We start from the raw sequence: 27,994 nt of genomic DNA on the forward strand, positions 1-27,994 counted from the left end.
TAGAGCTCTAAGAGTTTCATGATGCACAAAACGCACAAAGAACCGCAGGTCTACTAATCTAAACAAGCCCAACTGTCAATCAATAATAAACAAATCATGTTTGTTTGTTTGTTTGTTTGTTTTTGGCTGTCCCCTTCTTCAAAATAATGCTTTAACCCGCAGACTATAGCACAACCCATGGCAATAGTGTACAAGTCACTCAATTCTGGCAATGCTGCTTCACAGCAAGTTTGGTTTAACTTGAAGAAATTATGACAGTAATATATTGCTATTGTACAGTTAAGTGTACTTCTCAATGATCTGCTTACTAACACTAATAAAATTATTTTTGAAACCTTATTTTTTTATTTTATTATTATCTTATTTCAACAGTAAACCTGTTTTACAGCTTTGATTGCCAAAAGAGAGAGTTTTTTTTATTTTTTTTGTTGATTAAAAGATCAGTGAAATTGTTAACATTTGATGTCTTAATTTGATTAGCAGAAAAAAAAAAAAAAACAACTCAGAATATCTGAAGAAATAGGACCCAATAATGGGGGAACTATGATGTCAGAGTAATTCGCCGCTGGTTCCTTCGAGATTTTCCTTTGGGGTTCAATAATGGGGGTTCAGTGGTAAACATAACTTGATGATACGTTTACATTTTGTTCTAAAACGTAAATGACACACATTCATCTTTGAAAATGTATTTTAGATAAGAATATTTGCGCTGTGAGTGTGTGCAATTTACATTGTAGAAAAAAAAAACATAAACGTATCATCAAGTTATGTTTACCACAGATTTTATTTTACTCATGAATTTAAAATCCCCATTAGAAAACCTAATAGGAAAATCTCGAGGGAACCACTGGCGAATTACTATTCTTGTTTCTGACGGCATAGTCCCCCACTCTATTGTAAAAATATATAATTATTATGATGTTTTTATTAATTCTATTGATTATATATGCTTTTTGATTATTTAGATTAAATAAAAACATTAAAATGGAATCCATAAACATGTAAGATAAAAAAAAAAACATTTTATAGGGTGCTAAATCCAATTTAGCACATGATGAACCATTATTCAATTGTTGTTAAATTTATATTTAATAAATAAACTATTTAAAACACAGTGGTTGTCACATCCACACAAGGAGAGGAGAAGACGGGTAAGTACTTTCGTGAAGTTTTATTAACATAGGATTTCAACAGAGCAGGTAAGTGTGGTCACAGACGGTGAATCTTCAAGCACTGATCAATAGGTGAGTTCAAGCACAAGGCTAGGCCTGACAACAAAGAGTCACTTCCCTTAATCGCTGTAACTGAATCTCCACAGAGTCACAATGCGGTCCACAAGAAGCAGGCAGAAGATCCACAAAGAGCGTCCATGTAAGCTTGATTCCAGCCGGTGAGTGAATGAGTGAGGTGAGTATTTAAAGGTGTGGTGATTGCTGGTGCAGGTGCAGGTGATCAGTATTCAGGTGACGGTTCACGTGAGCGGTGCATGGGAGATTGAGTGGATGGTGACTGGCAATGGTGACTGGGGCTAAGGGAACGAGCTGAGGGTGTGACACTACCCCCCGCCCCACAGGTGACTCCAGGCATCCTAGAGCGGCGACGGGGACGACCACGACCTCTGGGAGCCGGGCGGTCCGGGTGTTGTCGGTGGAAATCTTCGAGGAGAGCCGGATCCAGGATGTCATTGCGTGGTATCCACGACCTCTCCTCGGGACCGAACCCCTCCCAATCTATGAGGTATTCCAGGTGGCCGTTCCGCCGCCGGGAGTCGAGGATCTCTTGGACCTGGTAGATGTTGTCTCCGAGGATTTCGGGTTGGTCTGGAGGGGGAGGCGGTTCTGGTTCTGTGGAGGAAGGAGAAACTGGATCAGTGTGACGTTTTAGCAGTGAGACGTGAAACGTGGGTGAGATCCGGTAGTGTGGTGGTAGGTCCAGGCGGTAGGTGACGGGATTTATCTGAGAGTGGATGGTGAACGGCCCTATGTAGCGGGGACTCAGCTTTTTGCAGGGCAGTCGGAGGCGGATATCCCGAGTGGAGAGCCAAACCTTGTCTCCAGGTAGATAGACGGGATTAGGCGATCTGCGTCGGTTAGCGGTCTCTGTATGTCTCCGAACTGCCCGCTGGAGATGGACGTGAGCTGAGTCCCACACCCTCTCGCTCTCCTGGAACCAGTGATCTACCGCGGGCACTTCAGAGACTTCTCCTGACCAGGGAAACAGCGGTGGCTGATAGCCTAAAACACATTGAAAAGGGGTTAAGCCTGTAGTGGTTTGGCGAAGGGAGTTTTGGGCATACTCAGCCCACGGCAGATACCGGCTCCAGGTATCCTGGTGTTGGGAGCAGTAAGTACGGAGGTACCGTGAGATCTCTTGAATCTTCCGCTCGGTCTGGCCGTTGGTCTGAGGGTGATATCCAGAAGATAAACTGACGGATGTTCCGAGGAGTTGGAAGAACGCTCGCCAGACCCTGGAGACAAACTGAGGTCCTCTGTCCGAGACAATGTCCTCTGGAGTGCCATAATTCCGGAACACGTTGGTGAAGAGGGCTTCGGCGGTCTCGAACGCTGTGGGAAGACCCTTTAATGGGATTAGTTTGCAGAATTTAGAAAAACGATCAACAACAACTAGAATGGTAGTGTACCCCCCTGAGGGGGGAAGGTCAGTGGCGAAATCCACCCCTAGATGGGTCCAAGGTCGGCGAGGAATGGGTAGTGGTTGTAATTTTCCCACGGGAAGTTGCCGAGGTGTGGTGGTAACGGCGCAGACCGAGCATCCGAGGATGTACCGGGTAACGTCACGAGCCATGTTAGGCCACCAGTACTTCTGCTGGATGAGCGAGAGGGTTCGCCTGCTGCCAGGGTGTCCTGAGCCAGGTGACGTGTGCGTACTTTCCAGTAGGGGGAGTCGCTGGTTGGTGGGCACGTACATTAGACCCGTGGGTACCTCCGGAGGTGCAGGCTCCTCGAGGGTGGCGGCTCGAATTTCCTCGTCGATCTGCCAGAGGATAGGCGCGAGGAAAACGGAGGGTGGTAGAATTGAATCAGGCTTGTCGGTGTCTGGATCTGGTGAGTACATACGGGACAGAGCATCTGCTTTAGTGTTCTTGTGACCGGGTTGATATGTGATCTGGAAATTAAAGCGAGCAAAGAAGAGTGACCACCGAGCCTGACGAGCATTGAGTCTCTTGGCATTCTGCAGATATTGGAGATTTTTGTGGTCGGTGACAACAGTGAATGGGAACTGAGCTCCCTCTAGCCAGTGCCGCCACTCCTCAAGGGCGAGTTTAATGGCCAACAACTCACGGTCTCCGATTCCATAATTGCATTCGGCAGGAGAGAGTTTCTTAGAGAAGTACGCACACGGATGGAGTGAGCAAGGTTCACCAGACCTTTGAGACAACACGGCTCCAATGCCGTGATTGGCCGCATCAACCTCTACGACGAACGGCTTGGACGGGTCAGGATGTCGAAGAATGGGTGCCGAGGTGAAGAGGTGTTTAAGATGGCTGAAGGCCTCTCGAGCTTGGGGTGTCCAGCGCAGCCGGCGCTGACCTCCTTTTAGAAGGGATGTTAGAGGAGCCGAGTGCAGGCTGTAGTTCTTGATAAAGCGCCGATAGAAATTGGCAAAGCCAAGGAAACGTTGGAGTTCTTTCACCGTTGTGGGCTCCGCCCAGTTGGCCACAGCATCTACCTTGGCTGACTCCATCTGAACTCCCTCCGCAGAGATCACGTATCCGAGGAAGGAGACGGTAGTGCAGTGAAACTCACACTTCTCAGCTTTTAGGTAGAGGTGGTGGTCTCGAAGTCGTTGTAAGACGTGGCGGACGTGGGTTTGGTGTTCTTCTATGTTCCGGGAGTAGATCAGGATATCGTCTATGTAGACAATGACGAATTGGTGGAGATAATCACGGAATATTTCGTTCATGAAACTCTGGAAGATGGATGGACTGTTAGCAAGCCCATAGGGCATAACCTGATATTCGTAGTGCCCGGCAGGGGTGATGAAGGCAGTCTTCCACTCGTCTCCCTCTCGGATACGGATCAGATTGTAGGCACTGCGGAGGTCGAGTTTGGTGAACACCTTGGCTTCCCGCAGTTCCTCCAGAGCCGCCGGAACGAGTGGTAACGGGTAGGCGAACTTGACGGTGGCGTCATTTAGCACTCGGTAGTCGATGCATGGTCGAAGTCCGCCATCCTTTTTGGGGACGAAGAAGAAACTGGATGCAGCTGGAGATGTGGACGGCCTGATGAACCCCTGATCGAGAGCCTCCTGGATGTATTCCTCCATTGCCACCTGCTCAGGACGGGAGAGTGGATATATTTTCCCATGAGGTAGCTTGGCACCTGGCAGCAGGTCGATACAACAGTCCCAGGGCCGGTGTGGTGGTAATCGGGTGGCTTGTTCCTTGCTGAACACATCGGAGTAGGAGGAGTAAAGGGCAGGTCTACCCATGGAGGTGGAGTGCAATTGAAGGTGCGGCGGCGCAGACTGTGAATTCTGGACTGGTGGATGGTGAATGTGACTCTGGCATCTCGGGTCCCACGCCTGGATCTCCCCTGTGCTCCAGTTGATTTGTGGGTTATGTTGGGCCAGCCACGGCCTACCCAGGACGACGTCAACAGTAGCGCGAGGAAGTACGAGGAGGGCCAGTCGTTCCCGATGTCCGTGGGGCAGAACGAGCTCCAGCTCGTGTGTCCTTTTAGTTATTTTGCCACCGCCCAATGGTGATCCTTGGATGGTAGTGATACGGTAAGTGGTCTCGTTCTGGACGATGGGTATACGGTGCTTGGTTACGAAGTGAGAAGAGACGAAGTTGCTTGCGGCTCCGGAATCCACCAGGACATGGATGGAAAGATTGTGTGAGTTAATTGTGATCTGGGCTCTGATATGAGGTATGTGAGATACAGATGGGGTAATGGAAACTGTACTCACCATTGGGCGAGGCGGACGGACCGGGCAGGCGTGGATCAGGTGAGTGGCCTCGCCACAGTATAAACATAGCCGCTGCTGAATGCGGCGTCTCCGTTCAGAGGCATCTAGGCGGTAGGAGTCGGTGTTCATGGGTTCCTCCTGGTCTCGTTGGGGCGAGGGCGTTCTGGCTGATGGAGAGATGGTATATGAGGCCGGGGAGGCACAGGCCGAGAGGTGTTGAGCAACATTTATAGTTTTTCTGATGAACGTCTCGAGATTGACATTATCGTCGTAAATGACCATTTGCTTTCTGATCTGGGGCTTTAAACCTTTACGGTATGCAGCTAGCAGGGCAGTTTGGTTCCAACCACTGGTGGCGGCTAATGTCCGGAAACGGAGAGTGTAGTCATGTATTTCCGTGGCTCCCTGGCGGAGATTTAAGAGTTCATCATGGGTTGAAAGAGGAGTTAGAGCCACCCCGAACACTTCCTGGAGGTGGGTGACGAAGCCGTCGAATGAGGATAGAACCGGACTCTGGGAGTTCCAAAGGGCCTCTGCCCATTGTAGCGCTCGTCCGGTGAGGAGAGAGATCATAAAGGCGACTTTGGTGGCCTCATTGGGGAATTTACTGGTATTTGCGTTGATGAACAGTGAGCACTGCAGAATAAACCCACCGCAGCCACTCGGTTCACCCGCATAGCACGCGGGACGTGCAAGGGGCGTGCTGTTGGTGGTGGTAGCACTAGTTTCGGTGGGTGGTGAAACTGACTGTAATACTTGGCGGAGAGCAGTCACCATTTCGGTGAACGGGTCCGAAGCCGCTCCCTGAGCAGCAGCGTTAACATCCATGGGAGATATGAAGTTCTGTTTTTCGGGGCTGGAATCCTGTCACATCCACACAAGGAGAGGAGAAGACGGGTAAGTACTTTCGTGAAGTTTTATTAACATAGGATTTCAACAGAGCAGGTAAGTGTGGTCACAGACGGTGAATCTTCAAGCACTGATCAATAGGTGAGTTCAAGCACAAGGCTAGGCCTGACAACAAAGAGTCACTTCCCTTAATCGCTGTAACTGAATCTCCACAGAGTCACAATGCGGTCCACAAGAAGCAGGCAGAAGATCCACAAAGAGCGTCCATGTAAGCTTGATTCCAGCCGGTGAGTGAATGAGTGAGGTGAGTATTTAAAGGTGTGGTGATTGCTGGTGCAGGTGCAGGTGATCAGTATTCAGGTGACGATTCACGTGAGCGGTGCATGGGAGATTGAGTGGATGGTGACTGGCAATGGTGACTGGGGCTAAGGGAACGAGCTGAGGGTGTGACAGTGGTACAACAGTTGTTTTTACTTCCCTTTTATTTCCTCAGCACACTCTTTACGTAACACACACAGACTATATATGTTGAATGTTACACCTCATTTCTAAATCATCATAGCCTAAAGTGCAAATAAACTATGAAAGCAAGTGCTGACAAGCTGTGAGCCTCATATGAGGAAATCAAAGCATCATTTCTCAGGACATACTGAACTCTGTACAATAACTCATGATTCTGTTTATGTAACAAATATTCATCCAATGCCCAGAGACAGGAAAACATAGCATACCTTTCGAGGTTTTATTTTATCTTGGTGGTCATACTGTCCTATGCCTTTATAGCTGATGCCCAGCCACCATGGAAGTCCTTGTTTATCCTGCCAGACAAGACCTTTTACATTAGTTACACATCAACAGCTTTAAAGACTGATACTATCTTTTATTAGTAAATATTTAAATGTATCAACTCAATCCAATGTATTTTATGGGGACATAGTTACACCTAGTACTGTGTAATGTGTAATAGAGTAATAACAGGAAAGTATGCATAATTACAAGCAACAAACCCTAAACCAAACCCTAAATCAAATTCCACATAAATGAGTTCATTAATCTTACTCAATACTTATCTATGTAATTACACTGTAACAACATCACCTTAAGATAAAATGTAACCTGAAATATGGATTTAGTCACAGCACAAAAATAAATAAAAAGAAAAAAAAGAAGAAGTATATAGAAGTTCTAAGCGGCCATGCTTTATAATTTTTTTTCTTCTTGTTTTCTTGTTATAACGACTTACTTTTCTCATTATCTCGACATAACGAAAGTTTGTTTTCTTGTTATAACGACTTACTTTTCTCATTATCTCGACATAACGACAGTTAGTTTTCTCGTTATAACGACTTAATTTTCTCGTTACCTCGACATAACGAAAGTCGTTTTCTCGTTATAACGACTTAATTTTCTCATTATCTCGACATAACGAAAGTTTGTTTTCTTGTTATAACGACTTACTTTTCTCATTATCTCGACATAACGACAGTTAGTTTTCTCGTTATAACGACTTAATTTTCTCGTTACCTCGACATAACGAAAGTCGTTTTCTCGTTATAACGACTTAATTTTCTCATTATCTCGACATAACGAAAGTTTGTTTTCTTGTTATAACAACTTAATTTTCTCGTTACCTCGACATAACGAAAATTTTCTCGTTTTAATTTTTAATTTTCTCGTTAACTCGACATAACGAAAGTCGTTTTCTCGTTATAACGACTTAATTTTCTCCTTATCTCGACATAACAAAAGTTTGTTTTCTCGTTTTAATTTTTAATTTTCTCGTTAACTCGACATAACGAAAGTCGTTTTCTCGTTATAACGACTTAATTTTCTCCTTATCTCGACATAACAAAAGTTTGTTTTCTCGTTATAACGACTTAATTTTTCTCGTTACCTCGAAATAACCAAAGTTTGTTTTCTCGTTATAACGACTGACAGTTTTTACTGTTGCTATATTAACAAACAACTTTGACACACATCTGATGGACAACCATCCAGGCGCTCTTACTGTAGCCTATATTTCAGCTAATTTTGCTTCGCCTAGGTAATAAGGTCTACAATACTGTAGATAAATAAAGGCTGATCAATCACTGTTGATTTTTCCAGAGACCGTACACCAAACGTTTTGTTTTTGTAATTAACATGTTTAAACGGCAACACCGCAAACACTTCAGAAGGAGGCAGAACTATTCGAAGATCTTTTAGAGCTGCTTGGATTAAACTCAGTTTAAAATTTCCCTTTATCTGAAATAAAATTATATATAATTTGTCATTTTTAGTAGTCATTATTTGCTGTGACAGATACATCACGTGCGTTACAAGCTTCTGTTTGAAAAGAGCGTTCATGAGCGTTAACATGCTAATTATAATATTAGATTATATTATATACACATTTATATTAGTTTAATTTTGACACATAAAAGTTACATGGCAATATGGTCCAATGGACAGTATTTACCTTCACTTCATAATAATGCACTCCATATGTGGGCAGTGACTCCACCAGGGTCAAATACCTGAAACAGATGTAATGATCAGTTACACATTTGCTTAAGATCGATGTTTAACAGCATCTTAAGTATCCATCAGCACACATCAGTCCTGAGGCATGGGTGTGAAGGATTTGCGCAGCCAATCATAAATCAGGTCTCCCCTGATGGCCCGCCCCCCTGAGGCTAATCATTGTTTTTCCGATACTCACTGCACAATGGCCTGTCCTCTGGAGAGCCCTTTCAACAGCTTGTAGTGTTCAATCACACGCTCCTCGCTGCAAAAGAGAAGGATGATGAAACCCACTCCACAGAGGATATATTTCCCCAGCCTCCCCCGAATCTCAGCGCGTCAGCATAAAGACAGCAGAGCACGGATCATCAGCCATAAAGCTGTCATGAAGGGCGGTAAATGCAGCTTCAGCATCACTGACTCATCGGCTCTCAGTGTGAATCTCATGGCTGTCTGTGTCGCTGCCTTGAGTGACACATCAGCACTGGCAGTAATTAAACAGCTTTAAACTACTGTGAGAACAACACACCAGACGAGTAAGCTATAATATACATATACAATAGTATAGTGATCACATTTTAATCAGTATTTTGTCTTGTCGTTCAGTTAACTTATTTAAAAATTCTTAAAACATGACACGTTTTCATGAGAAACAAAAAAAATGTGCAAATGTGTAAGATATTAAGACTCGGATTCAGAAAATATACACTACTGTTAAAAAATTTGGAATAAGATTACGGCAACAAAAATTTTTAAAATTTAAATCTTCTGCTCACCAAGGCTGTATTTATTTGATAAAAAATACAGTAAATTGTAATATTGTGAAATATTATTACTATTTAACCCCTTAACTGTCACTCACATTTTTGAATATTGACTTTGTAGTGCACGATCCAAACTTACATTTGTATAATTCATGAATGAAAATATTTTGTAACATGATACTGATGTACCATTTACATGGTAATGCAATGTCTGATTTTAAAATGGGTTTTAAAGGATGAATTTTGAGATTTTAAGTTTTCAGTCGATATATAATTTCTGATAATTTCTAAAATATGATAGAGAAAAAGGCAACAAAGAAGTCTTTTTTTTTTAACAAATGTCAAAACTCCAGTTATAATTTAGATTTTTGAGGGTGCACTCTTGTCATAAATTAATCGATTACTTTTCCTACATAATTTTTAACAAAAAACATTGGTAAAATATATATAACTGTGATGCATTTTATTTTTCAGCCTTCTTTCATCAATTTAATGAATCCTTGCTGAATGAAAATACATATATTAATTAGAATAATTTATTTTGTATTAAAGGTTTCAAACAATAAATCTCTTTGACTTTCACTGACAAAACAAATATTGGGATTTTATGTAAAGCTAACTACATTTGCTGACGTCTATCTGAATTGTATTATCCTTCACATGTGTTTTCTAATTGAATAGTTATATGAAAGCATGTTTTACCAGTATGCTAGAGACGGATGCTCCTTCAGGACTTTAGTGGGCAGTGCTGGAAGCTTCTTCAGATCTGCTCTGGTGTTTTCATCACTAAAATCAACACAAATACACTTCAGCATGCAGCCAACGTTTTTACAGTAGCATAATGATTCATGTTATATAACCGTATTATCATGTTAACCACATTATCACATTATAATGCATACTGAATCAGAATTGGACAAGTAATAGGGTGTAACGACTTTCATTATTTTTTCACAAAATGATTAATTAGACGATAAACAAACACATTTGCATATGGATATATTTCATTGAGCATAAAATGTTAGCAGAGCTAAAGCTAGCTATAGCATACAGCTTAGATGAAAAGCTACTGTATCATGTGACTTCAGAAGAGCACACAAACTTTTATGGTGCTTTCTAGTCCTTTAGATCGACTGAAAGTCAGAATCAGCCTGCTTTTTCTCCGTTGGTAAAACAGCAGCTTGAGCATGCCACTAAATAACTCCTTCTGTGTTCGACGGAGAAAAAACAAAAGTTTGGAAAGATATGATAAATATGTTATTACATGACTCTAATCTCATGCTGACCTCGTTTCTCAATTAACAACCCTTAATGTCTTTAACCGTATCTTGTGTGTGTTTTCTCTATCAGTACACAGACTTCCTACAGTACCTTGAAATACCCCTGGGTTTTATCTCAACACTTGACAGTACAAAGTGACAGCAAAGTCTTAAAATAGATGTTTTCCAAGTTCACAAACTTTGTGGTAAACAAATGTGGTAAAACACACCTTGCATAGTCTCCTTTAGATTCCTGAAAAACAAAACAGGTTCAGTTTGTGCATTTAATACATAAGACTGACTAAAAACACCAAAGCATCTCAAGTCTTAAAGCTGTATAGTCTCACCTGCAGTGCATGAGCAGCTAACTTAAAAACCAGCTCACTCTCCACCTCAATGTCACCCTGTGCACAAACAAGCAAACCTTCACTTCAAGAACTGAGTCACATTCAAATCTGTTCGGTGAATAACGACGGGTGTGAAATCATACTCATCATGTCTATTCATTAACGTCATGAGAAAATGGGCCGCAGATATTCCTGCCATGGGTGTCAATTTGTTTTAGAGAAATGGCTTGGCTCGTGAACAATAATTAGGTTATAGACAAATAATTTACATTTATCTTTCACTGTTTTCATCAATAAATAGTCTGTTTTGTAATATTCAGTCAACTAGCTGTCCTAATACAACCTTTCATTATAATAAAGGAAAATTGACACTGTACATTGGAGAAGTATATTTATAATGTGTATGTGATTTAATTGTAACAGATTGAAAAATTGTGAAAAACAGTGTCTGATAGATGTGTGTGCACTCTATATTTACGCACAAATTTATGACTTATGTATTTTAATTACATACATAATATCGAACTAATAATCTTATTGTAATGCATATTTTTCGAATCAGCATTAATATGTTACTTATGAAATCAATTACATTTATTCATGTAAAAAGTATGAACATGTTATATATAGTATGTTATAAATAGCAGTGGGACAAACAATATTGGGTTAAAAATGGATGAGACTGAAATAAATTTGATTAATTGATGATAAATATATAAACTTTGTTTATGGTGTATTTATTAGATTATAAGCACTTTTACAGAAATCATTTATATAAATCACATTAGTTTATATTAATGCAGTTCAATCCAAATAGATATTTTTTTATATGCAATTCAAATATTTGATCCTATTTAAACAATCATATTTTCAAAATGTCTTTATTCAAAATAACAATCTGTTAATTGCACCAAAAAAACTGTTCACAAAAGTAGTCTGAAAATTGTTAAAAAGCAATATTCAGTTAGCTAAAATTAAACAAACTGGATTTATTTATATATAAATAAATAAGTCTGCGTATTAAAACACTTTCAGTGTATTAGTAATATTACTGAAATATTACGCGTTTTATTTATGTATGACTGCCTAATAAGTATTTCATTAAGTTTATTAGTTTGTTTTTTAAAACTGTTTAAATTAATGGAAATTTTATATATAGCTCAAGTAAATAAATCTTAAATTCATAGGGAAAAAACATATGCTGTCGCTTCCTGCTGCTGATATCTTAACAACTTAACAACCTGCGGCGACAAATTAAAAATACAAGAGTTCAGCGCAAACACAAATTAAATTTTGCCTCTGTATTAGATACAGTTCTGCCGCAAGCTTATAAAGTGATTGGGAAAACTCAGGCCATAACGAACAGTGAAATTATGCCCAAAATAATGCTCATGTTGGTCTTGATGGTTATGAAGAATCGTGCAGGAATTTCTCTGTTCATGATTCACAAGCCAATCAGAGACACATTCCCTTCCTGTGGCCCTGGGATGCAATAACGCATATTAACCCTCTGAGGTCTGTGGCTCTCTAATCGTTTATAGGGGTGAGAAATGAGACCGTGAATCACTTCGGTGGGTAACAGACACAAAGGAACTCACATTATAGATGGCTGACTTGGCATTAAGAAAGAATAACTCCACAGTTGTGTGCTCCTTCAGAAGTGAAATGGTCTCAATATAGAACCTGCCAATGACAAATCACAATTTTGTAGCGTTAAACAAGGCAAGTAAAAAAAAAACTTCAGATCTAAAACATGGTCTTTAAAGCAGCAGCAGCAGAAGCAGCACAGTGATTGAGTCCAGGAATGTGCTGCATTCTGTGGTCGCTGTGGTCATGTGACTCCAGACATCATCATGAGGCAGCGATCACATACCTCACCAGGAACTGAAGCGCAATTGGCCCGGATTTCTTGGAGAAGTCGTGTTCCAGCACTCTGCGGTCCAGCTGCAGCCATTTGCACTGACCACTAGAAGAGAAAAGGTCATCTGACTGAAATGTGCAAGCACACATTCTTATTCAACCCAGTAAACGCTCTGCAATTTAACACTAATAGAAGAAAATAATCTGCACGGAAATGACTCCAGCAGGGCTGAGCAGAACTAAGGGAAGTTTTGCATTATATTTGTAAAGAAAACATTTGATTATAAAAGAGTAAAACTAAGTTTGGGAGTAAAACAGATAGATGCACAGTAATAATAACAGTTCCAAAACGTGGCATAGTATTATATGCTTTTTTATTTTTTAAATAGCAGCTTGACAGTACCATGTTTTTACATAGGTACAATGGTAGTACCATATAATGTAAATGCTTTTTTTTTGTAAGGAAAATGATACATATGAAGTCCATATAAGTCATTTAAAACCCGAGCGATGAACAGCGGAATTTAACAAATGTATTTTAACATGGAAATGTTTATGTATTATGTATGGACACTTGTTGCCGCCACTGAATAAAAAGATAATTTTAATGCAATAAAAAATTTGCAATTGTAAGAGTTTTTTTTCTTCTTCTTAGAATTGGACTTAATAACTTGCAGTTGCGAGTTTATATCTAAAAATCCTCTGAAAAGAAGTCAGAACTGTGAGAAGAAAAGTCAGAATTATGTGATATGAACTCGCAATTGTGAGAAAAAATGTCAGATTTGTGAGATAAAAAGTTTCAGTTACCTTTTTTATTTTTTTATTCAGTGCAGGAACAACCTTTCATGGTCACACTTTATATTAGGTTGCCTATGTACTTACATTAATATTAATAATTTGAAACAATGCACTTATTGTGTACATGAATGTTTTTACATCTGTACTTATAGTTTAAAAATCCTATATGAAGTTAGATCTGTAATTAATTTCAGTAATTACATTTATAATTACACTGCTGACCCATCCTTTAAACCTAACCAAACATGTTGCTAACCTTACCCATATCCCACTTCAAGAGCAGCAAACAAGTTTTGCATTACAATATGACCACAATAACTACATAATACTTTGTTTATTCTTTTTTTTAAAGCAAGTACAAACGTAGTAGTTTAAGGACACCTAATATAAAGTCTGACCAATTCCATAATTTTAAGTGTTGTTCAGGGATTTGAAAAACACTTTGGATTCAGTGAATCAACGAATCAATGAATGGCTTCAGTGTATACATTTTCAGAACTGGTTCATTCAGATAAACCAATCTGATTATGGTGATCTCAAAGGGATAGTATACGCAAAAATGAAAACTGTGTCATCATTTGCTCACCCTCGTGTCATTCCAAACCTTTCATTCAGCTTCGAAAAAAACAAATGAAGATAATTTTAATGAAATCGAAAGAGGTTTCTGTCCCTCCACTGAAGAACTACTGTACCAAAACCTGGAAATGCTTCAACAAGTACATGTATCATAAAAGTAATCCATATCATTTGAGCAGTGAGTAAATAATGACAGAATTTGCATTTGTGCATGAACTATCCCTTTAAAATCAGGTTTGCCATGTTCTTCATCCTTTATGTTTTCAGAAGCTAGATTTTAACAAAAGTTCCCTGTTAATGAGGAACCTCTACAGACAACGTTACAAAAGGTACTCACGTGTCATCCACATAGGTGAACCCAAAGTATTCCTTCTCTTTCAGGTTAAAATGGGACGAGACCAAATCCAAGAGTTCATGAGACAACAGCTTTGGCTGCGAGAGAAAATCCATTGATCAATAGAACGTGAGACAGTGAGGTTTACTGAGGTCCATTACCCTTGAGTGGGAGGTATAATAGACTAGAACTGTGAAGCATTATACCTGAACCAAGAGCTCCAGCTTCCTGTCGTCCAGGAGCTGCACCTGGCAGAGCCGTCCCTCGGTCATCTGTGGACACAGGGATGACATCAAATGACTGACAGTGCACTAGCTCCACCTCCTCACCCACTAAAGTGGACAACTGAACACCAACTTAATGTATTAGTTTCAAAATTCAAGTTGTATGTTGTCTTCTTTCAGTTGGTATGCACAGGAAAGTAAACAGACTGAAATATTTCACTACCACAGTATATAATAACAGTTATCTAGTGCAGAGCTATGAGTCACAAGGCATCTCTCCGCAACAGTCAAAACAATCCAGAATGATCTGTTATGACAGCATATTGACAAGGTTCTGCAGACGAAATGTTTCTGCAAATGGCAGATTCATTCTCAGACGCCTGAAAATAAATTGCAGTACAGTGTTAGCATTAGACATTGTTATTTTTTTATTGTTAAATTTTTCAAATTCAAATATTTTGTTTCAATACATTTATTTGTTAGTTTGGTATTCATAAGTTAAATGAATAAATTATGTGCAACATCTCAAATGTGAAAGAAGCAACCAAATGAACAAACAAACACCTAGACAATCAATCAACCAGCCAGACAGCAAACCAACCAACCATTCAATCAACAAATTAAACATCCAGTCAACCAACCAAATCAACTATATAAACAACCATCCAACCAAACAAACATACAAATGAGCCAAACAACCATATAAACAGCCAGTCAACCAACCAGCCAAACAAAACAAAAAAAAGAGCCAACCAACCAACAACCAAATCAATCGATCAGCCATATAAACAACCAGCCGACAAGCCAAACAACCAGTCAGTCAACCATATAAGCATCCAACCAATAAACAAACCAAACAATGAGCCAATCAACCATGTAAACAAACAAACAAACAACCAGCCAACCAACCAACCAAATAAACAACCCAATCAACAAACCAAACAAACAACCATATAAACAATTAACCAACTAGCCAATCTAACAGAGAACCAAACAAATGTGATGCAATGTGAGATGGCGCTGCACCGGTGTGATTTTATTTTGTTTATTTAGTTAGTTATTTTCTCCATTCAGTCACATGTAATTCACTACAGTTGCACTACAGACAGTTCAATTTCAGTATGATCAGTTATCAGTGATATGTCTGTTAGTTATGTGTGACAAAGTGGCAAATAAACATATTTCAGGTGTTAAATGTGTTGGTCTAAATAACTGCTAAAATAATTATTTTAACAAAATGTCTTTATTCTTTTGTTTTATCATGTCGCATAGATGGGTCATTTTTGAGCCATGTGTCTAAACTTAATTTAGTAACAAAAAACCCAGGGAAAAAAAACATATATTAATTATAGATCAGGGAATATTAATGCTGAAATAAACTAATTTTCAAAAGTAAAAAAAAAACAAATAATTAAAAATTATATAATAGGACATGAATATGGGTCATTTTAGACCAATCTTGTCTATTAGAAGGGGTTTTCATCGCTTGTGCATCAAAGGGTTAATTTTGAATAGATTTTTCTTTTTCTTTTTTTCAACAGGACGGTACCAGAAGTCAAAAGCATTCGTTCGCTTTGCACCAGAAGCCATGCACATGGATTACTGTGGAAAAGCTCACATTTGGTGTGCAGAACAAACCATAAACTAGCTTTTTTTCTGTCACTGAAAATAACAACAGGATGTTGGATGAAGAAACGAAGTTGGTGCATTTTTAAATAGATAAAACATCTGTTAACAAACCAGTAGAATCTTATGCAACCACAAAAAACAGCACAAAATTGCTTTGTTTTTCAGCTGGACTCGAAGACTCTGTGCTATAAACCAACCAACACCAAAAATGTCTGTTCACAATATGCTGCGGTGGAGATGATGTATAGTTTCATGTAACTGTTGAGGTGTGCTTGTAAAAGTCCAGTCCAAATGAATTCAGAATATGATACAAGCTTTGGTCAAGGTAAATGTAGAGCATAATACTTTCTGTTGTATTATAATGTTTTATTAGTAGACTCATTTTCACGGCAGATTGTGTGTGTGTTTACTCGCACAGATCTTTCATCTGCACAACAATCCTGAGGGCTAAACCTACGTGCACGATTATTGCATTATGAGACTCATACTATGGGAAAGTTTCAGAAGCCCTTTTCCAAGTCTGTAATTTCTGTTTGCATGAGCTTTTGTTGGTTTTTGGAGAAAATTAACTGTTCACTGTACAACCATTCAGTGGCATCACAATGAACAATAGGATACAAAGATTATAGACCACCAAGAAAAACATTTATTTGACGTGACATTTAATGAAATCATCTGTTTTCCCCATCACACATTATACTGTCAATTATATATCATGCAACACATTTGCTTAGTGACCAAAAACAGTTCTAACAGTAACCGTTCTTCATTTTCAATATGCATGTAACTATATTGTAAATATGTGAATATATATTTTCAAAACATATTTCCATTCTCTCAGTTTCACCATGAAAACAGAAGGTGAATCATCACAGCAACCCATAAAATAATGTATTTTCATAAAAAAAAAATAAAACTTGAACAACTCTTTACTAAAAAAGTTATACTGTATATTTAAAATACATTTATTTCATACTAAGTATAGTTTATATCTATTAACTTATTTGCTGCCATATCGGTCAAGACTTATATATATATTATATATTTTAAGTGATATATAAAATACAGTTCTACTTTATTTGGAGATCAACTTATGCACAAAGCACATTTCTCAATATTAAGGCTAAAATGTGTGTTTTAATGTCATTATTGATGAGGATTATATGATCTTTGAATAATATCCGTCTTCAAAAGCCAGATATTTAAAGTATACTGCAACACTTCCACTTCAGCACAATCAAATATACTTCAGTGTATCTTTAGTTGGACCTCAGCACTAATTCCTCACAAATAAAGTGCATTACGCACAACGTTAAGACTTTAAGTATACCAGTTTAGTACACTAAATATTTTTTATTAAGCACTTAAATATGTAAACGTATTTGTAGAATGTTAACATAAAAATAAATGTATTTTAAATCCATTTTAGTATATTTATTTTTCCCCAGGGTTGTCTTTTTTTTTTTGCCAAAGTCTGAGTTTAAGAGCTGTAATTGTGAATGGATGAGAGGTTTCATCCTTGAAAAACTTGATGGAAATGTCATATTGAGTTCATTACGTGTTCGTATTAAAATCAGACTTTAAATAGCAGTCTTTGACACAACTGAAATAAAACGCAGACCAAACAATCCTCGATATAGAATCAAACACAGACTGATGCAAACAACACGCAGAGCTCTCGAACACAGACTAAAATCACTGCAACATCAACCTCGAGCGGATACAACCGAGCCAGTACCTGATAGACGTGGCTCAGGTAGAAGCAGGTGTGTAGGCACTGCTGACATGACCTCATCCTCTGATGGGAACACCTCCGGATCATCCACACCACCATCTGCCAAATGAAAGTGAGCAGAGCTTCCAGCCCACACACTAAAGCCCAAGCCATGGCTCGCCCCGTCTTACACAACCAAACCTAGTCTGGGTCAAACTCTACACAGAGCGCTCTTTCACCAGCTCCTGATCTTTGCTCCCTCATGCGTTTGGACTAGGTTCCCCATGTGTGTGGAGACTCCTCTGGAGCCGGAGACTCTGGGAGGACAGCCAGGCAGTGAAGGAAAGAGCTGAGGTTTGTGGCTCCCAGCCCTCGGATGCACTGCCAGCCATGGTTTTAGCTCACCATATTGCTGCACTTTTTTTGAAACTTAAAGGACAGATTTGTTCGCACACACAGCTTCCTAAAGTAAACCGGCTTCTGCCACATGGCTTTCTGCGGCCTGTCCACGTGTCCCAAACACTGCTGCCATCCCTCCTTTACCGCTAGACACCAAGTGAGATATGTATCAATCCTAAAGCTCCACAAAAATATCTGTGGGATCCAATGATGATTGGGTTTAACCGGCCACTGGAAACAAACATCAGATGTTATAGCTCTTTACATCTTTCTCTGAAACAGTAGTGAGATTAAATGCAAAGTAGAAAAATACTTTTGCCTTCGGTAAATCTCCAGATGGACGCATTGGACTACTCTTATTATAAAGCTTGGAAGAGCCAGGATGTTCTTAAATATAACGTGTAAAGTATAAAGTCTGAAAGACGTTCTCTGTGGAAATGATCATGAAGAAGTGCTTCAGAAACATTGGATCCAAAGGGAAAATAAGCCTTCATACTCCACAGACAAACATTTCTTCCTGCTCCAAGCATAAACTTCATTCGGTTTCTCATAAAACAAGCTGTAATTATTTTGGTTTAGATATTTGTGTTGGAAAACAAGACTCAGTTCTGAGGAAGATATTCATTCGGTTGCAGTGCGTGCAACATTCAATAGTTTTTAAGGCTTTCATTTGGAAAAATTCTGCTTTTAAAGACCCATTTAACTTAAATGTAGGCCTATATCAGCTGTTTGGTGCACACAATGAGCAGTAGAAGATCTAAAACAGGTTCTCTTATCAGTGTGAACACCAAAGCTGAGGCTGGACTCATTAAATGATCAATATATTTGGCTTAAATATCAAGAGACCGCTTTATTTCCAATTTCAGTGTTTCACTATTACACTTATTTAAACGCGATTCATATAATGACTTGAATACACCTCTTATACAGTATGATTGGCATGTTTTTCCATGCATTTTTTATATATTTTGGGGCATAAAGTGAGAGACGTCAGTGATACTGAACTGTGCTGATATTATAATGAAAAGAAGAATATATACCGTAACTCAACACATCTGTCTTGACGTTCAGAAATATTTCTGGATGCAGATGATTCCAGCGAGGGAAGAGCGATGCTAGCTCTTCTTGACTGACTCCACGTCTGTGTGAAAACAGGACCGGAGAGCTGAAGCCAGCCTCATGCCTCAGCATTACTTCATCAGCCGTGGAGAATACATAACCACTGACGGCTTTCTGATGAATTAGGCCACGCGTTGACCAACTACACTATTCCTCTGCACTTTATTAGCAGGGTTTATGGAAAGGCAGGGACTTATTGTATTTATATTTCTGATGGGAGTGTGTAGATAAGTGCAGCTTGTTAAAATTACAGGCCGTCGTCTTGACTCTCATCTGGAAACACTACAACACGGTTCATGTCTTCGAATCTAATGACACGATAATTACTCATAAAAACAATCGTTTCCAAACAAGCGAGAGTTGGAGTTAGAAATCTGTGTGCAATCTGCTTTTTGGTAATTAAGGCTTTTTGTATGAATTTTTAAAGCACTAAATGTCCCATCTGATAACCTTTAGACAAGTGAGAACTGACGATGCAAGTTTCTTAATAGAAACTGAATCATAAAAAGCACTTCTCACAGGATTGTGGGATATCACAGGCAGAGAATTATGATGAAGGCTTTCAGAAGAATTATTATGAACTTTTACAATTCAAAAAAAAAAAAAAAATCATCATTTTATAATAACTGATCTTGTTCCAGGTGTTTGCTAGGTGGTTGTTTAAGTTATTACTAATATTGTTTCTTTCATCTGTGCATAAGAAGAAGATGATTTTGAGAATTGTTTTGTCCATACAGACTCCATACAGGTTTCATTACCATTACCATATTTCTTTGGAAAAAAAAAAAAACTTCAAATAAAAAAAAAAAAAAAAAAACTTATGAGAGGAAAACTGAAAATTATTTATTATATAACAGTGATATATAACAGAAATAATAAATAATAAAATTAAACTAAATAAATAATATAAATATGTTTCCCCTCTCAATAACTGTTGTTGTTGATTAATTTCTCTGTCATAATATTAAAAAGTTTTTAAAAAATCAACATTGTGTGTGTGTGTGTGTGTGTATGTGTATGTATGTATGTATATTATTTATATATATATGAAGATATATATATATATATATATATATATATATATATATATATATATATATATATATATATATATATATATATATATATATATATATATATATATATATATATATATATATATATCAAATAAATGAATTAAATGTATTCAATTTAAAAAAAAATTAGATTATCTGTGATTATTATAAGAAATGCATCTTTAGCTTGTTGTTGTTCTGTGACTTTCTCCCTCAGCCGACCACAGTATTAAAGAGGTTCATTTCTCTTCATTCTAGCAGAAATAACATAAACTGCCAATATCAGGGAGCCAGTGAATATTATGTTTGATAATGGGTGCCTTCCAATCCAAAAGTTGTGTATGAGAGATGATGATGAGTAAGAGATCAGCTTCAGAGCAGAGAAAGCGGTTTAATAATGTCCTCCTTATAACCATGTGACCAACATTACACCCCCGCAACCATTAACACCCAATCAACAGCCATCCAGCAGCCTTCAATCAAGAGCTGTGCGGACTGTCCCCTCTGTGACTTGTTTGGGCTCGTTTGAGAGACAATGGTCCTGCTCAGTTATATATTCTTTGAAGCAACCAAGTGGCAAGCAGAAATTCTATTTTGGTAATAACTTTCATCTCTTCACTTTAGCTAGTGCATCTTTATTGGTTTTCAGGACAGCTTGAAAGCACTCGACGCAGTGAGCGTGTTCAAATAAAAACCACTGGCTCTGAAGATAAACCTGCGAGGGTTGCGAAAGCGCAGATGATATTAGCCATGACAGATATTAGATGTTTATCTATGACATTGCAATCTGCTATTTATAAGTGGCTCAGAGCTCATATCCCATCAGGCCTCTGTGCAAGATGTGATTACATGTGCTGCCAGCAGATGGCAGAGCATTTCACATTCAATTTACACAACATTACAGCTGAATCCAAACTCAGGTCACTGTTCTCAAAAGAGTTAACACATACAAATGACCAATCATGCAGAAGAGTTTCTCAAAACACTGTACATGAAACTCCCAAATGTTTTTATAATAGTTCATACAATATCTGAAAAAAAGCAATAGTATCCTTTCAGTCCTTTTATGGGGTTTTACACAAACATCTATGCACCATTTGTCCAAAGACAACAAGCAAATCTTTTTGAACCAAACAAATCAGTTAGTTTGATAGCAATCAAGATAAACTGTAATAATTTCCTTATAGCTGACCCAGGACCACACATCACTGACTAATTAAGATTTATACATCATCTGAGAGCTGAATAAATGAGCTTTCCACTGGTGTATGGTTTGTTAGGAGGACAATATGTGGCCGAGATAAAATGGTCCAAATTAAGTCTTTAGCAATTCATACTAATCAGAAATGAAGTTTTGATATATTTATGATATATTAATATCTTCATGGAACCGGTTCTTTACTTAATATCCTAATGATTTTGGGGATTAAAAAAGTAAATAAATCAGAAACCGAGCTTGTTTCTATCGGTTGTCTCCTCGCAGGGCGTGATAAAGAGAGGACTGACCGTCTCTCTCTCACAGCATGCTGGTCAGTGACTGAAAGCTCAATACAATCACATTAGTAACACACTAATGTGAGATGTCAGTCAATGGAAATTTAATTTTGCAAATGAAACATGGATTTGTATCCTTTAACTCAATAAAGCACAACAGTAACGCCCAGATTTTCAGCAGCTTTATTTTTCATTTTCTTAAGCATCTCAAAAAAATCTAAAGAGTTCTGAATCATTAACCAAATCAACATGCACCAAAATGAATCACAACATTAACACATTTAATAATGCATGCAATATGATCTAGAGTATTTTGTGGATTTGGTCTTGTTACACTGGCGGCTTCTATCCTATTATATATTTTAGTAAAAATGCATAAGAAATATAATAAAAAATAATGATGAATGAGTCATGCACAAATGATTACGGTTCATTCAGACAGTCTACAAAATGCCCATGTGCCCACAATCCACTGTCACACAGTGTGTGTGTGTGTGTGTGTGTGTCTCTCTCTCTCTCTCTCTCTCTCTCTGTGTGTATGTGTGTCTCTGTGTGTGTATGTCTCTGTGTGTGTGTGTGTGTTCCACAGGGGAGGACACACAAGACGAGACCCTCAGGCTCAGTAAACTCAAAAGGCCACATTTAAACTGTCTGTCCCGAGTATGGGAGACGACCTTCAGACTCCAGTAAATCCATGTAAAGCCTCTAACAAAACACTTTTGCTCGTAACCTGCCTCTCTGAGCAGAGCTCTCCTGCTTATTAACAAAAGAAACCTACTTTAGTCAAGTTAACGTACAGGTTCCCCAGTGGAGAGACATCTAAAACCATTAATTGACTGAGTAGACAAGTCATGAACAGGGCTTTAGTGAGGCGACTGTCCTGACCGATGAAGATCCTGAAAGTACATCTTTTCTTTTCTTGGTGTTTGGATTTTGTCACATACACAATCAAAAGAAAAAACTGTCAATTGTTTGAGACTCTGCCTAAATAGGAACACTTCACTTAAAAAAAAGGCTAATTTTCCATCTCCCCTAGAGTTAAACAGTTGAGTTTCTGAAACCATTCAGACGATATCCAGGTCTGATGATTGAACTTTTAGCTTAGCTTAGCATAGATCATTGATTCTGATTAGACTTGTTAGCATCAAGCTCAAAAACAACCAAAGAGTTTCTTTATTTATCTTATTTAAAACTTGACTCTTCTGTAGTTACATTGTGTACTAAGACAATGGAAAATGAAGAGTTGTGATTTTCTAAGCTGATATGGCTAGGAACTATAGTCTTATTCTAGCGTAATAATCAATTAATTTTGCTGCTGTAACACGGGTGCAGCAGGCGCACTGATATTACACAGCGCCTGAAAATAGTCCCAGCTAGTTTGTGAAGATAAAGCAATAGCAGAGTTGCTGGGGACTATTTTCAAGTGCTGCGTAATATCACATATCACGTACACATGACGACATTTTCAAACAATTTGCATTTATACATATCCTCGAAATACGCCTGTTTTCAAAAATGTGTTTTTAGTCCCCCAAAACATGTAACATTTCGTGTAAATGAACAGGCAAAATGCATAAAATGTTGCTGTTTTTGGCTGAAAACATTGTTGTGTAAATGCCCCCTAACAGGCTACTCTTTTAACTGCTTTTTTTTTTTTTTTTTTTTTGTTATGATTTTGGAAGTTGTAAGGTGTGTGTTTATGTCCCTAATCGAGAGAAAAAATGCTTGGTTTCTCTTGCTAAAAAGTGCTTTACGATTTTAAATGTGCAAGTAGTGTACTTGAATTCTTAAAAGTATATTTAAAACTATTAATGAAATTATGAATAAAATAAGCTATGTAAGTGCACTTAAAGAGAGTTCACGTACATTACAATGTTTCTTAACACATGTAAGTGCACTTTGTAATAACGTCAAAATAAAAGTTTTACTTTAAAGTACATTTTAAATCATTAATTTGTAATAATCGTTTTTCATACACTTATTTTGATATGTTGTTGACTAACATACTATACTTGAACAGAAATGACATTAAAGAATATTTTAGTTTATCATGAAGGTTGTAACTTTAACATTAAGCTGTAACTTTAACCATGCATTTTCAATATCAATTTTTAGGACAATAGAAATAATTACATATAAACATACTTAAGTGGGTCAAAATACTCAAAAGTCCAGCTATATGCATTTAATATAAATAAATAAAATAAAATTGCAATTAACGAGTGTCCGAAAACATAACATTAAGTTCACACACACAACTACATATACATACAACTACTATCTAAATACAACTACAGTATTATTTCTGTAATAAGTACTCATTTTATAAATAATATTACATAAGTGTGTTAAGAAAGTGCATTACACTTTATTTTAAGGTGTCTCTGTTAAAGTGTAATTATACATAACTATGGAGTAACATAATTAACTTACTATAAAGTACATACTATATGGTTAGGTTTAGGATTTGGCTTCGGGTTACTTGCATGTAATTACCGGTATGCATAATCTATTGTTTACTATAATAGTAAGTAACAAGAACACCTTAAAATAAAGTGTTAAAATCAAAGTATCCTAAGTGGCAATTTATTTAATTAATAATATACTATCTGCAAGCACTTTTTTAAATATAAATTTAAAGGTCCCATTTTACGCGCTTTTTTGAAGCTTTGATTGTGTTTACAGTGTGCAATATAACAAGTGTTCATGTTTCGTGTGTAAAAAAACACAGTATTTTTCGCAAAATTCACCGATCTGTATACCGCTGTTTTCACTGTCATAAAAACAGCTGATGACTTCCTCGTTCTATAAAGTCCCTCCTTCAGAAATACGTGACGAGTTCTGATTGGGCCAGCAGTTCCTGTGTTGTGATTCGACAGCAGCTGAGCGCGCGCTGCCCTCCTGCAAACATGATTGGGCTAGAACGCACGTGCTGGAGATGTATTTATAGTCACAGGAGCGTTTTTACTGACGAGATGCACATGAAAACCGCATTTGTTTTTTTGCACAGCCCTAACATCTAGTTAACAAAGCTAAACAGCGTTGCCCTTTGTGTAATAAGTTACAGAAACTGTTAAACGCACCAACTTAAATAATAAAATACACTTACCAGTTGTGGTCCATAAACAACACCTTCTCCAGACAAAGAGGGAACTGCTCCGTCTTTCAGGAATAATCTTTGTGTGAATCCAGCATTAAACTGATTGAGACTGAGGAAGCTGTCCTCAGCAAGCTGTCCTCAGCAAAATGTGCTGCACATAGTTTTACATGTAGATTATAATTTTCGGGAACTGAGTTAAACATAAATTGTAACCATTGATCTCTACGTACAGCGTCCCTGGGAAGCCCAAACAAAGGTAATTGGACTCCAAGATGAAAATAACAGCGTTTTGACGACATGGCGACAAACACAAACAGCTCTTTCTTCTTCTCTGTCGGAGCACAATAAGGCCACGCCCCCTGTTTGTGAATTCATGTGGGCGGAGGTTAGTCAAAAAACTGTTTTAGTGACATCATTACTGCAGGAACTAGAGGGATGTAGTCCAAACGGGTCGTTTTTTGTAGGCGAATTCTGTTAAATCAAATATCTCGCTTGGCATTGAACTTTGAGCTTTATAATTTTACAGATATTATTTATACTCTAACAACAACATTACCCACCAACTAAAGTTTAAAACATGGAATCACGAAGAACGGGACCTTTAAGAATTGAAGTACACTACAAGTCTACATTCAGTACAATTAGTTGAGATATCAGAGCACCTCACTTTAAAAACTTGTATAAATCTTTCAGTGACAAGATATGAACAGAGCAAATGAAATGACTAAACATCTCACCATAACGTCTCTGCAAAACAGAATCTCACAAGCAAAATGCCAGGACTTTGTCACTATTGCCACATTAACATAAATCTCTAAGATATTGCCAGTCTATATGGACACATGATGAACGCTTGGCAAACAATATGAAATGACTATGGCACACCCATGCCACATTCATAATGATAGTACACCCAGAAGCTTCATCTCGACACAACAAGTCTTTCTGTTTGCCATTCATTCAGAATCTGCCTGACAGGGACACATCTCTGCAGGCCTCGCTTGGGATCACGTCTGAGTGAAGTCAAGCGGGAGCCGTTATCAAACCCCGTCCCAGTCTGTGTTCAGCAGCTTATCTCTGTTTACTCCATGTGATGAATAATTGAACAGCACTTGTGTCCAGAGACACAGCGTCCTGTCACACTCTGAACATGCCCTTCTGATGCTCAGAACGTACTCTTCTTTAGTCCAAATCAGTCTGAAGATCAAGGCTAAATACACAACGGTGTATCTAAAATGATCGGTTCCATAGGCCAAAAATAATATGCTTTTTTGCATCATGTACCTTTATTATGACAATGCGTGGACATGCAGCGCCGTTGGGCTACGGGCATGAAAATAAAAAAGGGATTCAAAATTTTCACATTATTTCATGTAGATAATTTCTAAATTATGTAAATTATGTAGCTGCTATAATTTATTAAAATACAAAACAATTGCTAGATAATAACATGATCAATGTATATAGATGGGAAGCACAAAATAAATGAATAGATTATTTATTTAAATTGAAAGAAACAATATTTAGATTTTTATCAACAATTACAGCTCAGTAATTAACCCATTAATGATACTTATAGTACTTTTGAGGAAAATAAACACAAAGCTAAAATACTTTTGTTAAATTACATGTTTTTCATGGTTAAAAATAATTTTGTTTTGGATTTTAATATTTATTATTTCGTTTTTATTACCTTTTTATTTTATTTATTATTTAAAGTATCATTTCATTAACCAAAATCCTTCTGCGAATCTGTGTGTATTTGTTAAACAACTGTCATGGACATAACCTGAAATAAAATAAACTTTAAATGAGATAATAAAAATATACTTTAAATGCGACATTTCCTCTATTTAGCTTAAATTGATTTATTAAAATCACTAAAACTAAAATTGAACAAATTAAAAAAAAATACTGAAATATAAAGAAATATCAACAAAATAACAAACACACAACAAAATCACTAAAATGTTAAATAAAACAGGAAAATATAAAAATAAAAACTAATCCAAAATATTATTAAAACTATACCAGTATTCTCATGGTTATATTAAAAATACTGAATCACTGATGAAAGTAACATTTCATAATAATAATAAAAAACATTTGGTTCCTTGATTTGAAAGATTAGTACCATATTTTCCGGAATATAAGTCACACTTTTTTTTCATAGTTTGGCTGGTCCTGCGACTTATTTATCAAAATTAATTTGACGAACCGAGAGAAATGAACCAAGAGGGCGCTCTCACGGCTGGAGACGGTAATGTTTTCTCTTGGTGCTTGGTTCTAAATAAATGCGACTTAAAGTCCAGTGCGACTTATGTTTTTTTTTCTCATCATGACGTATTTTTGGACTGATGCTTATACTCAGGTCCGAAAAATACGGTAACCCCCACTCCATCTTTTCTATGTCATGAACTCAAAGCGCAGATGTAAGTGATAACAGCCAGTTGCAAGGGTTATCAAGTCTCTGCTTTAAAACAAAGGAGCACTTTCCTTCTGACCAAAACAATGTCTTCCTGTCAGTCCACATCCCTGTAAATATTCTCACTCACTCAGGACACTCTCTCTCAAACAAACAAGTCCTTGTCACACAATTACTGCACCTCATGTTACCGCAAAACCAATTCTGGAGAGAATCTCTCTAACAGAGCTGCTGTTGTGTTGAATTCGTATGGATCATAGTGTGAGTTTGTGCGTGACACTCCTTCTCTTCACTTCTGAATCAGCTGACCTCTGACCCTCCATTCAGTGCTGGATACACGTCAGGACATTATTGTGGCTAAGGATGCATCAGTTTTATTCATTATTTAAATACTACTAACATGTGTTTTGTTTGGTATTCTCTTTAATTTGTATGTTTTTAGTTTTTAATTAATTCATTTTTTTAAGTTTAAGAAATTTTGTGCTGTGATTTTTTTTTTTTTACTTTTATATTTCTATATGGTTTTATTTATATTTCATGTATTTAAAGTACATTTATTATTAAAAACTAATATAAATATATATATCATCATATTATTTTATTTAAGCTTTATT

General features: G+C 37.6%; 1 protein-coding gene across 2 annotated transcripts in view; it reads right to left on the reverse strand.

The window, feature by feature from the left end:
• LOC128012067 (FERM domain-containing protein 4B) overlaps window positions 1–27,994 on the reverse strand; it is a 52,477-nt gene that overhangs the window by 13,730 nt on the left and 10,753 nt on the right. For both annotated transcript variants that reach the window (XM_052594995.1, XM_052594996.1), the window contains exons 2-11: window positions 14,428–14,493; window positions 14,225–14,319; window positions 12,527–12,619; window positions 12,252–12,336; window positions 10,654–10,710; window positions 10,537–10,559; window positions 9,750–9,833; window positions 8,483–8,548; window positions 8,240–8,297; window positions 6,513–6,599 (exon numbers count right to left, since the gene is read on the reverse strand). In XM_052594995.1, coding sequence (XP_052450955.1) covers window positions 6,513–6,599; window positions 8,240–8,297; window positions 8,483–8,548; window positions 9,750–9,833; window positions 10,537–10,559; window positions 10,654–10,710; window positions 12,252–12,336; window positions 12,527–12,619; window positions 14,225–14,319; window positions 14,428–14,493 — 714 coding nt within the window. The remainder of the gene's footprint in view (window positions 1–6,512; window positions 6,600–8,239; window positions 8,298–8,482; window positions 8,549–9,749; window positions 9,834–10,536; window positions 10,560–10,653; window positions 10,711–12,251; window positions 12,337–12,526; window positions 12,620–14,224; window positions 14,320–14,427; window positions 14,494–27,994) is intronic.

Source organism: Carassius gibelio, chromosome B23, assembly GCF_023724105.1.
Source record: "Carassius gibelio isolate Cgi1373 ecotype wild population from Czech Republic chromosome B23, carGib1.2-hapl.c, whole genome shotgun sequence".
Taxonomy (NCBI): Eukaryota; Metazoa; Chordata; class Actinopteri; order Cypriniformes; family Cyprinidae; genus Carassius; species Carassius gibelio.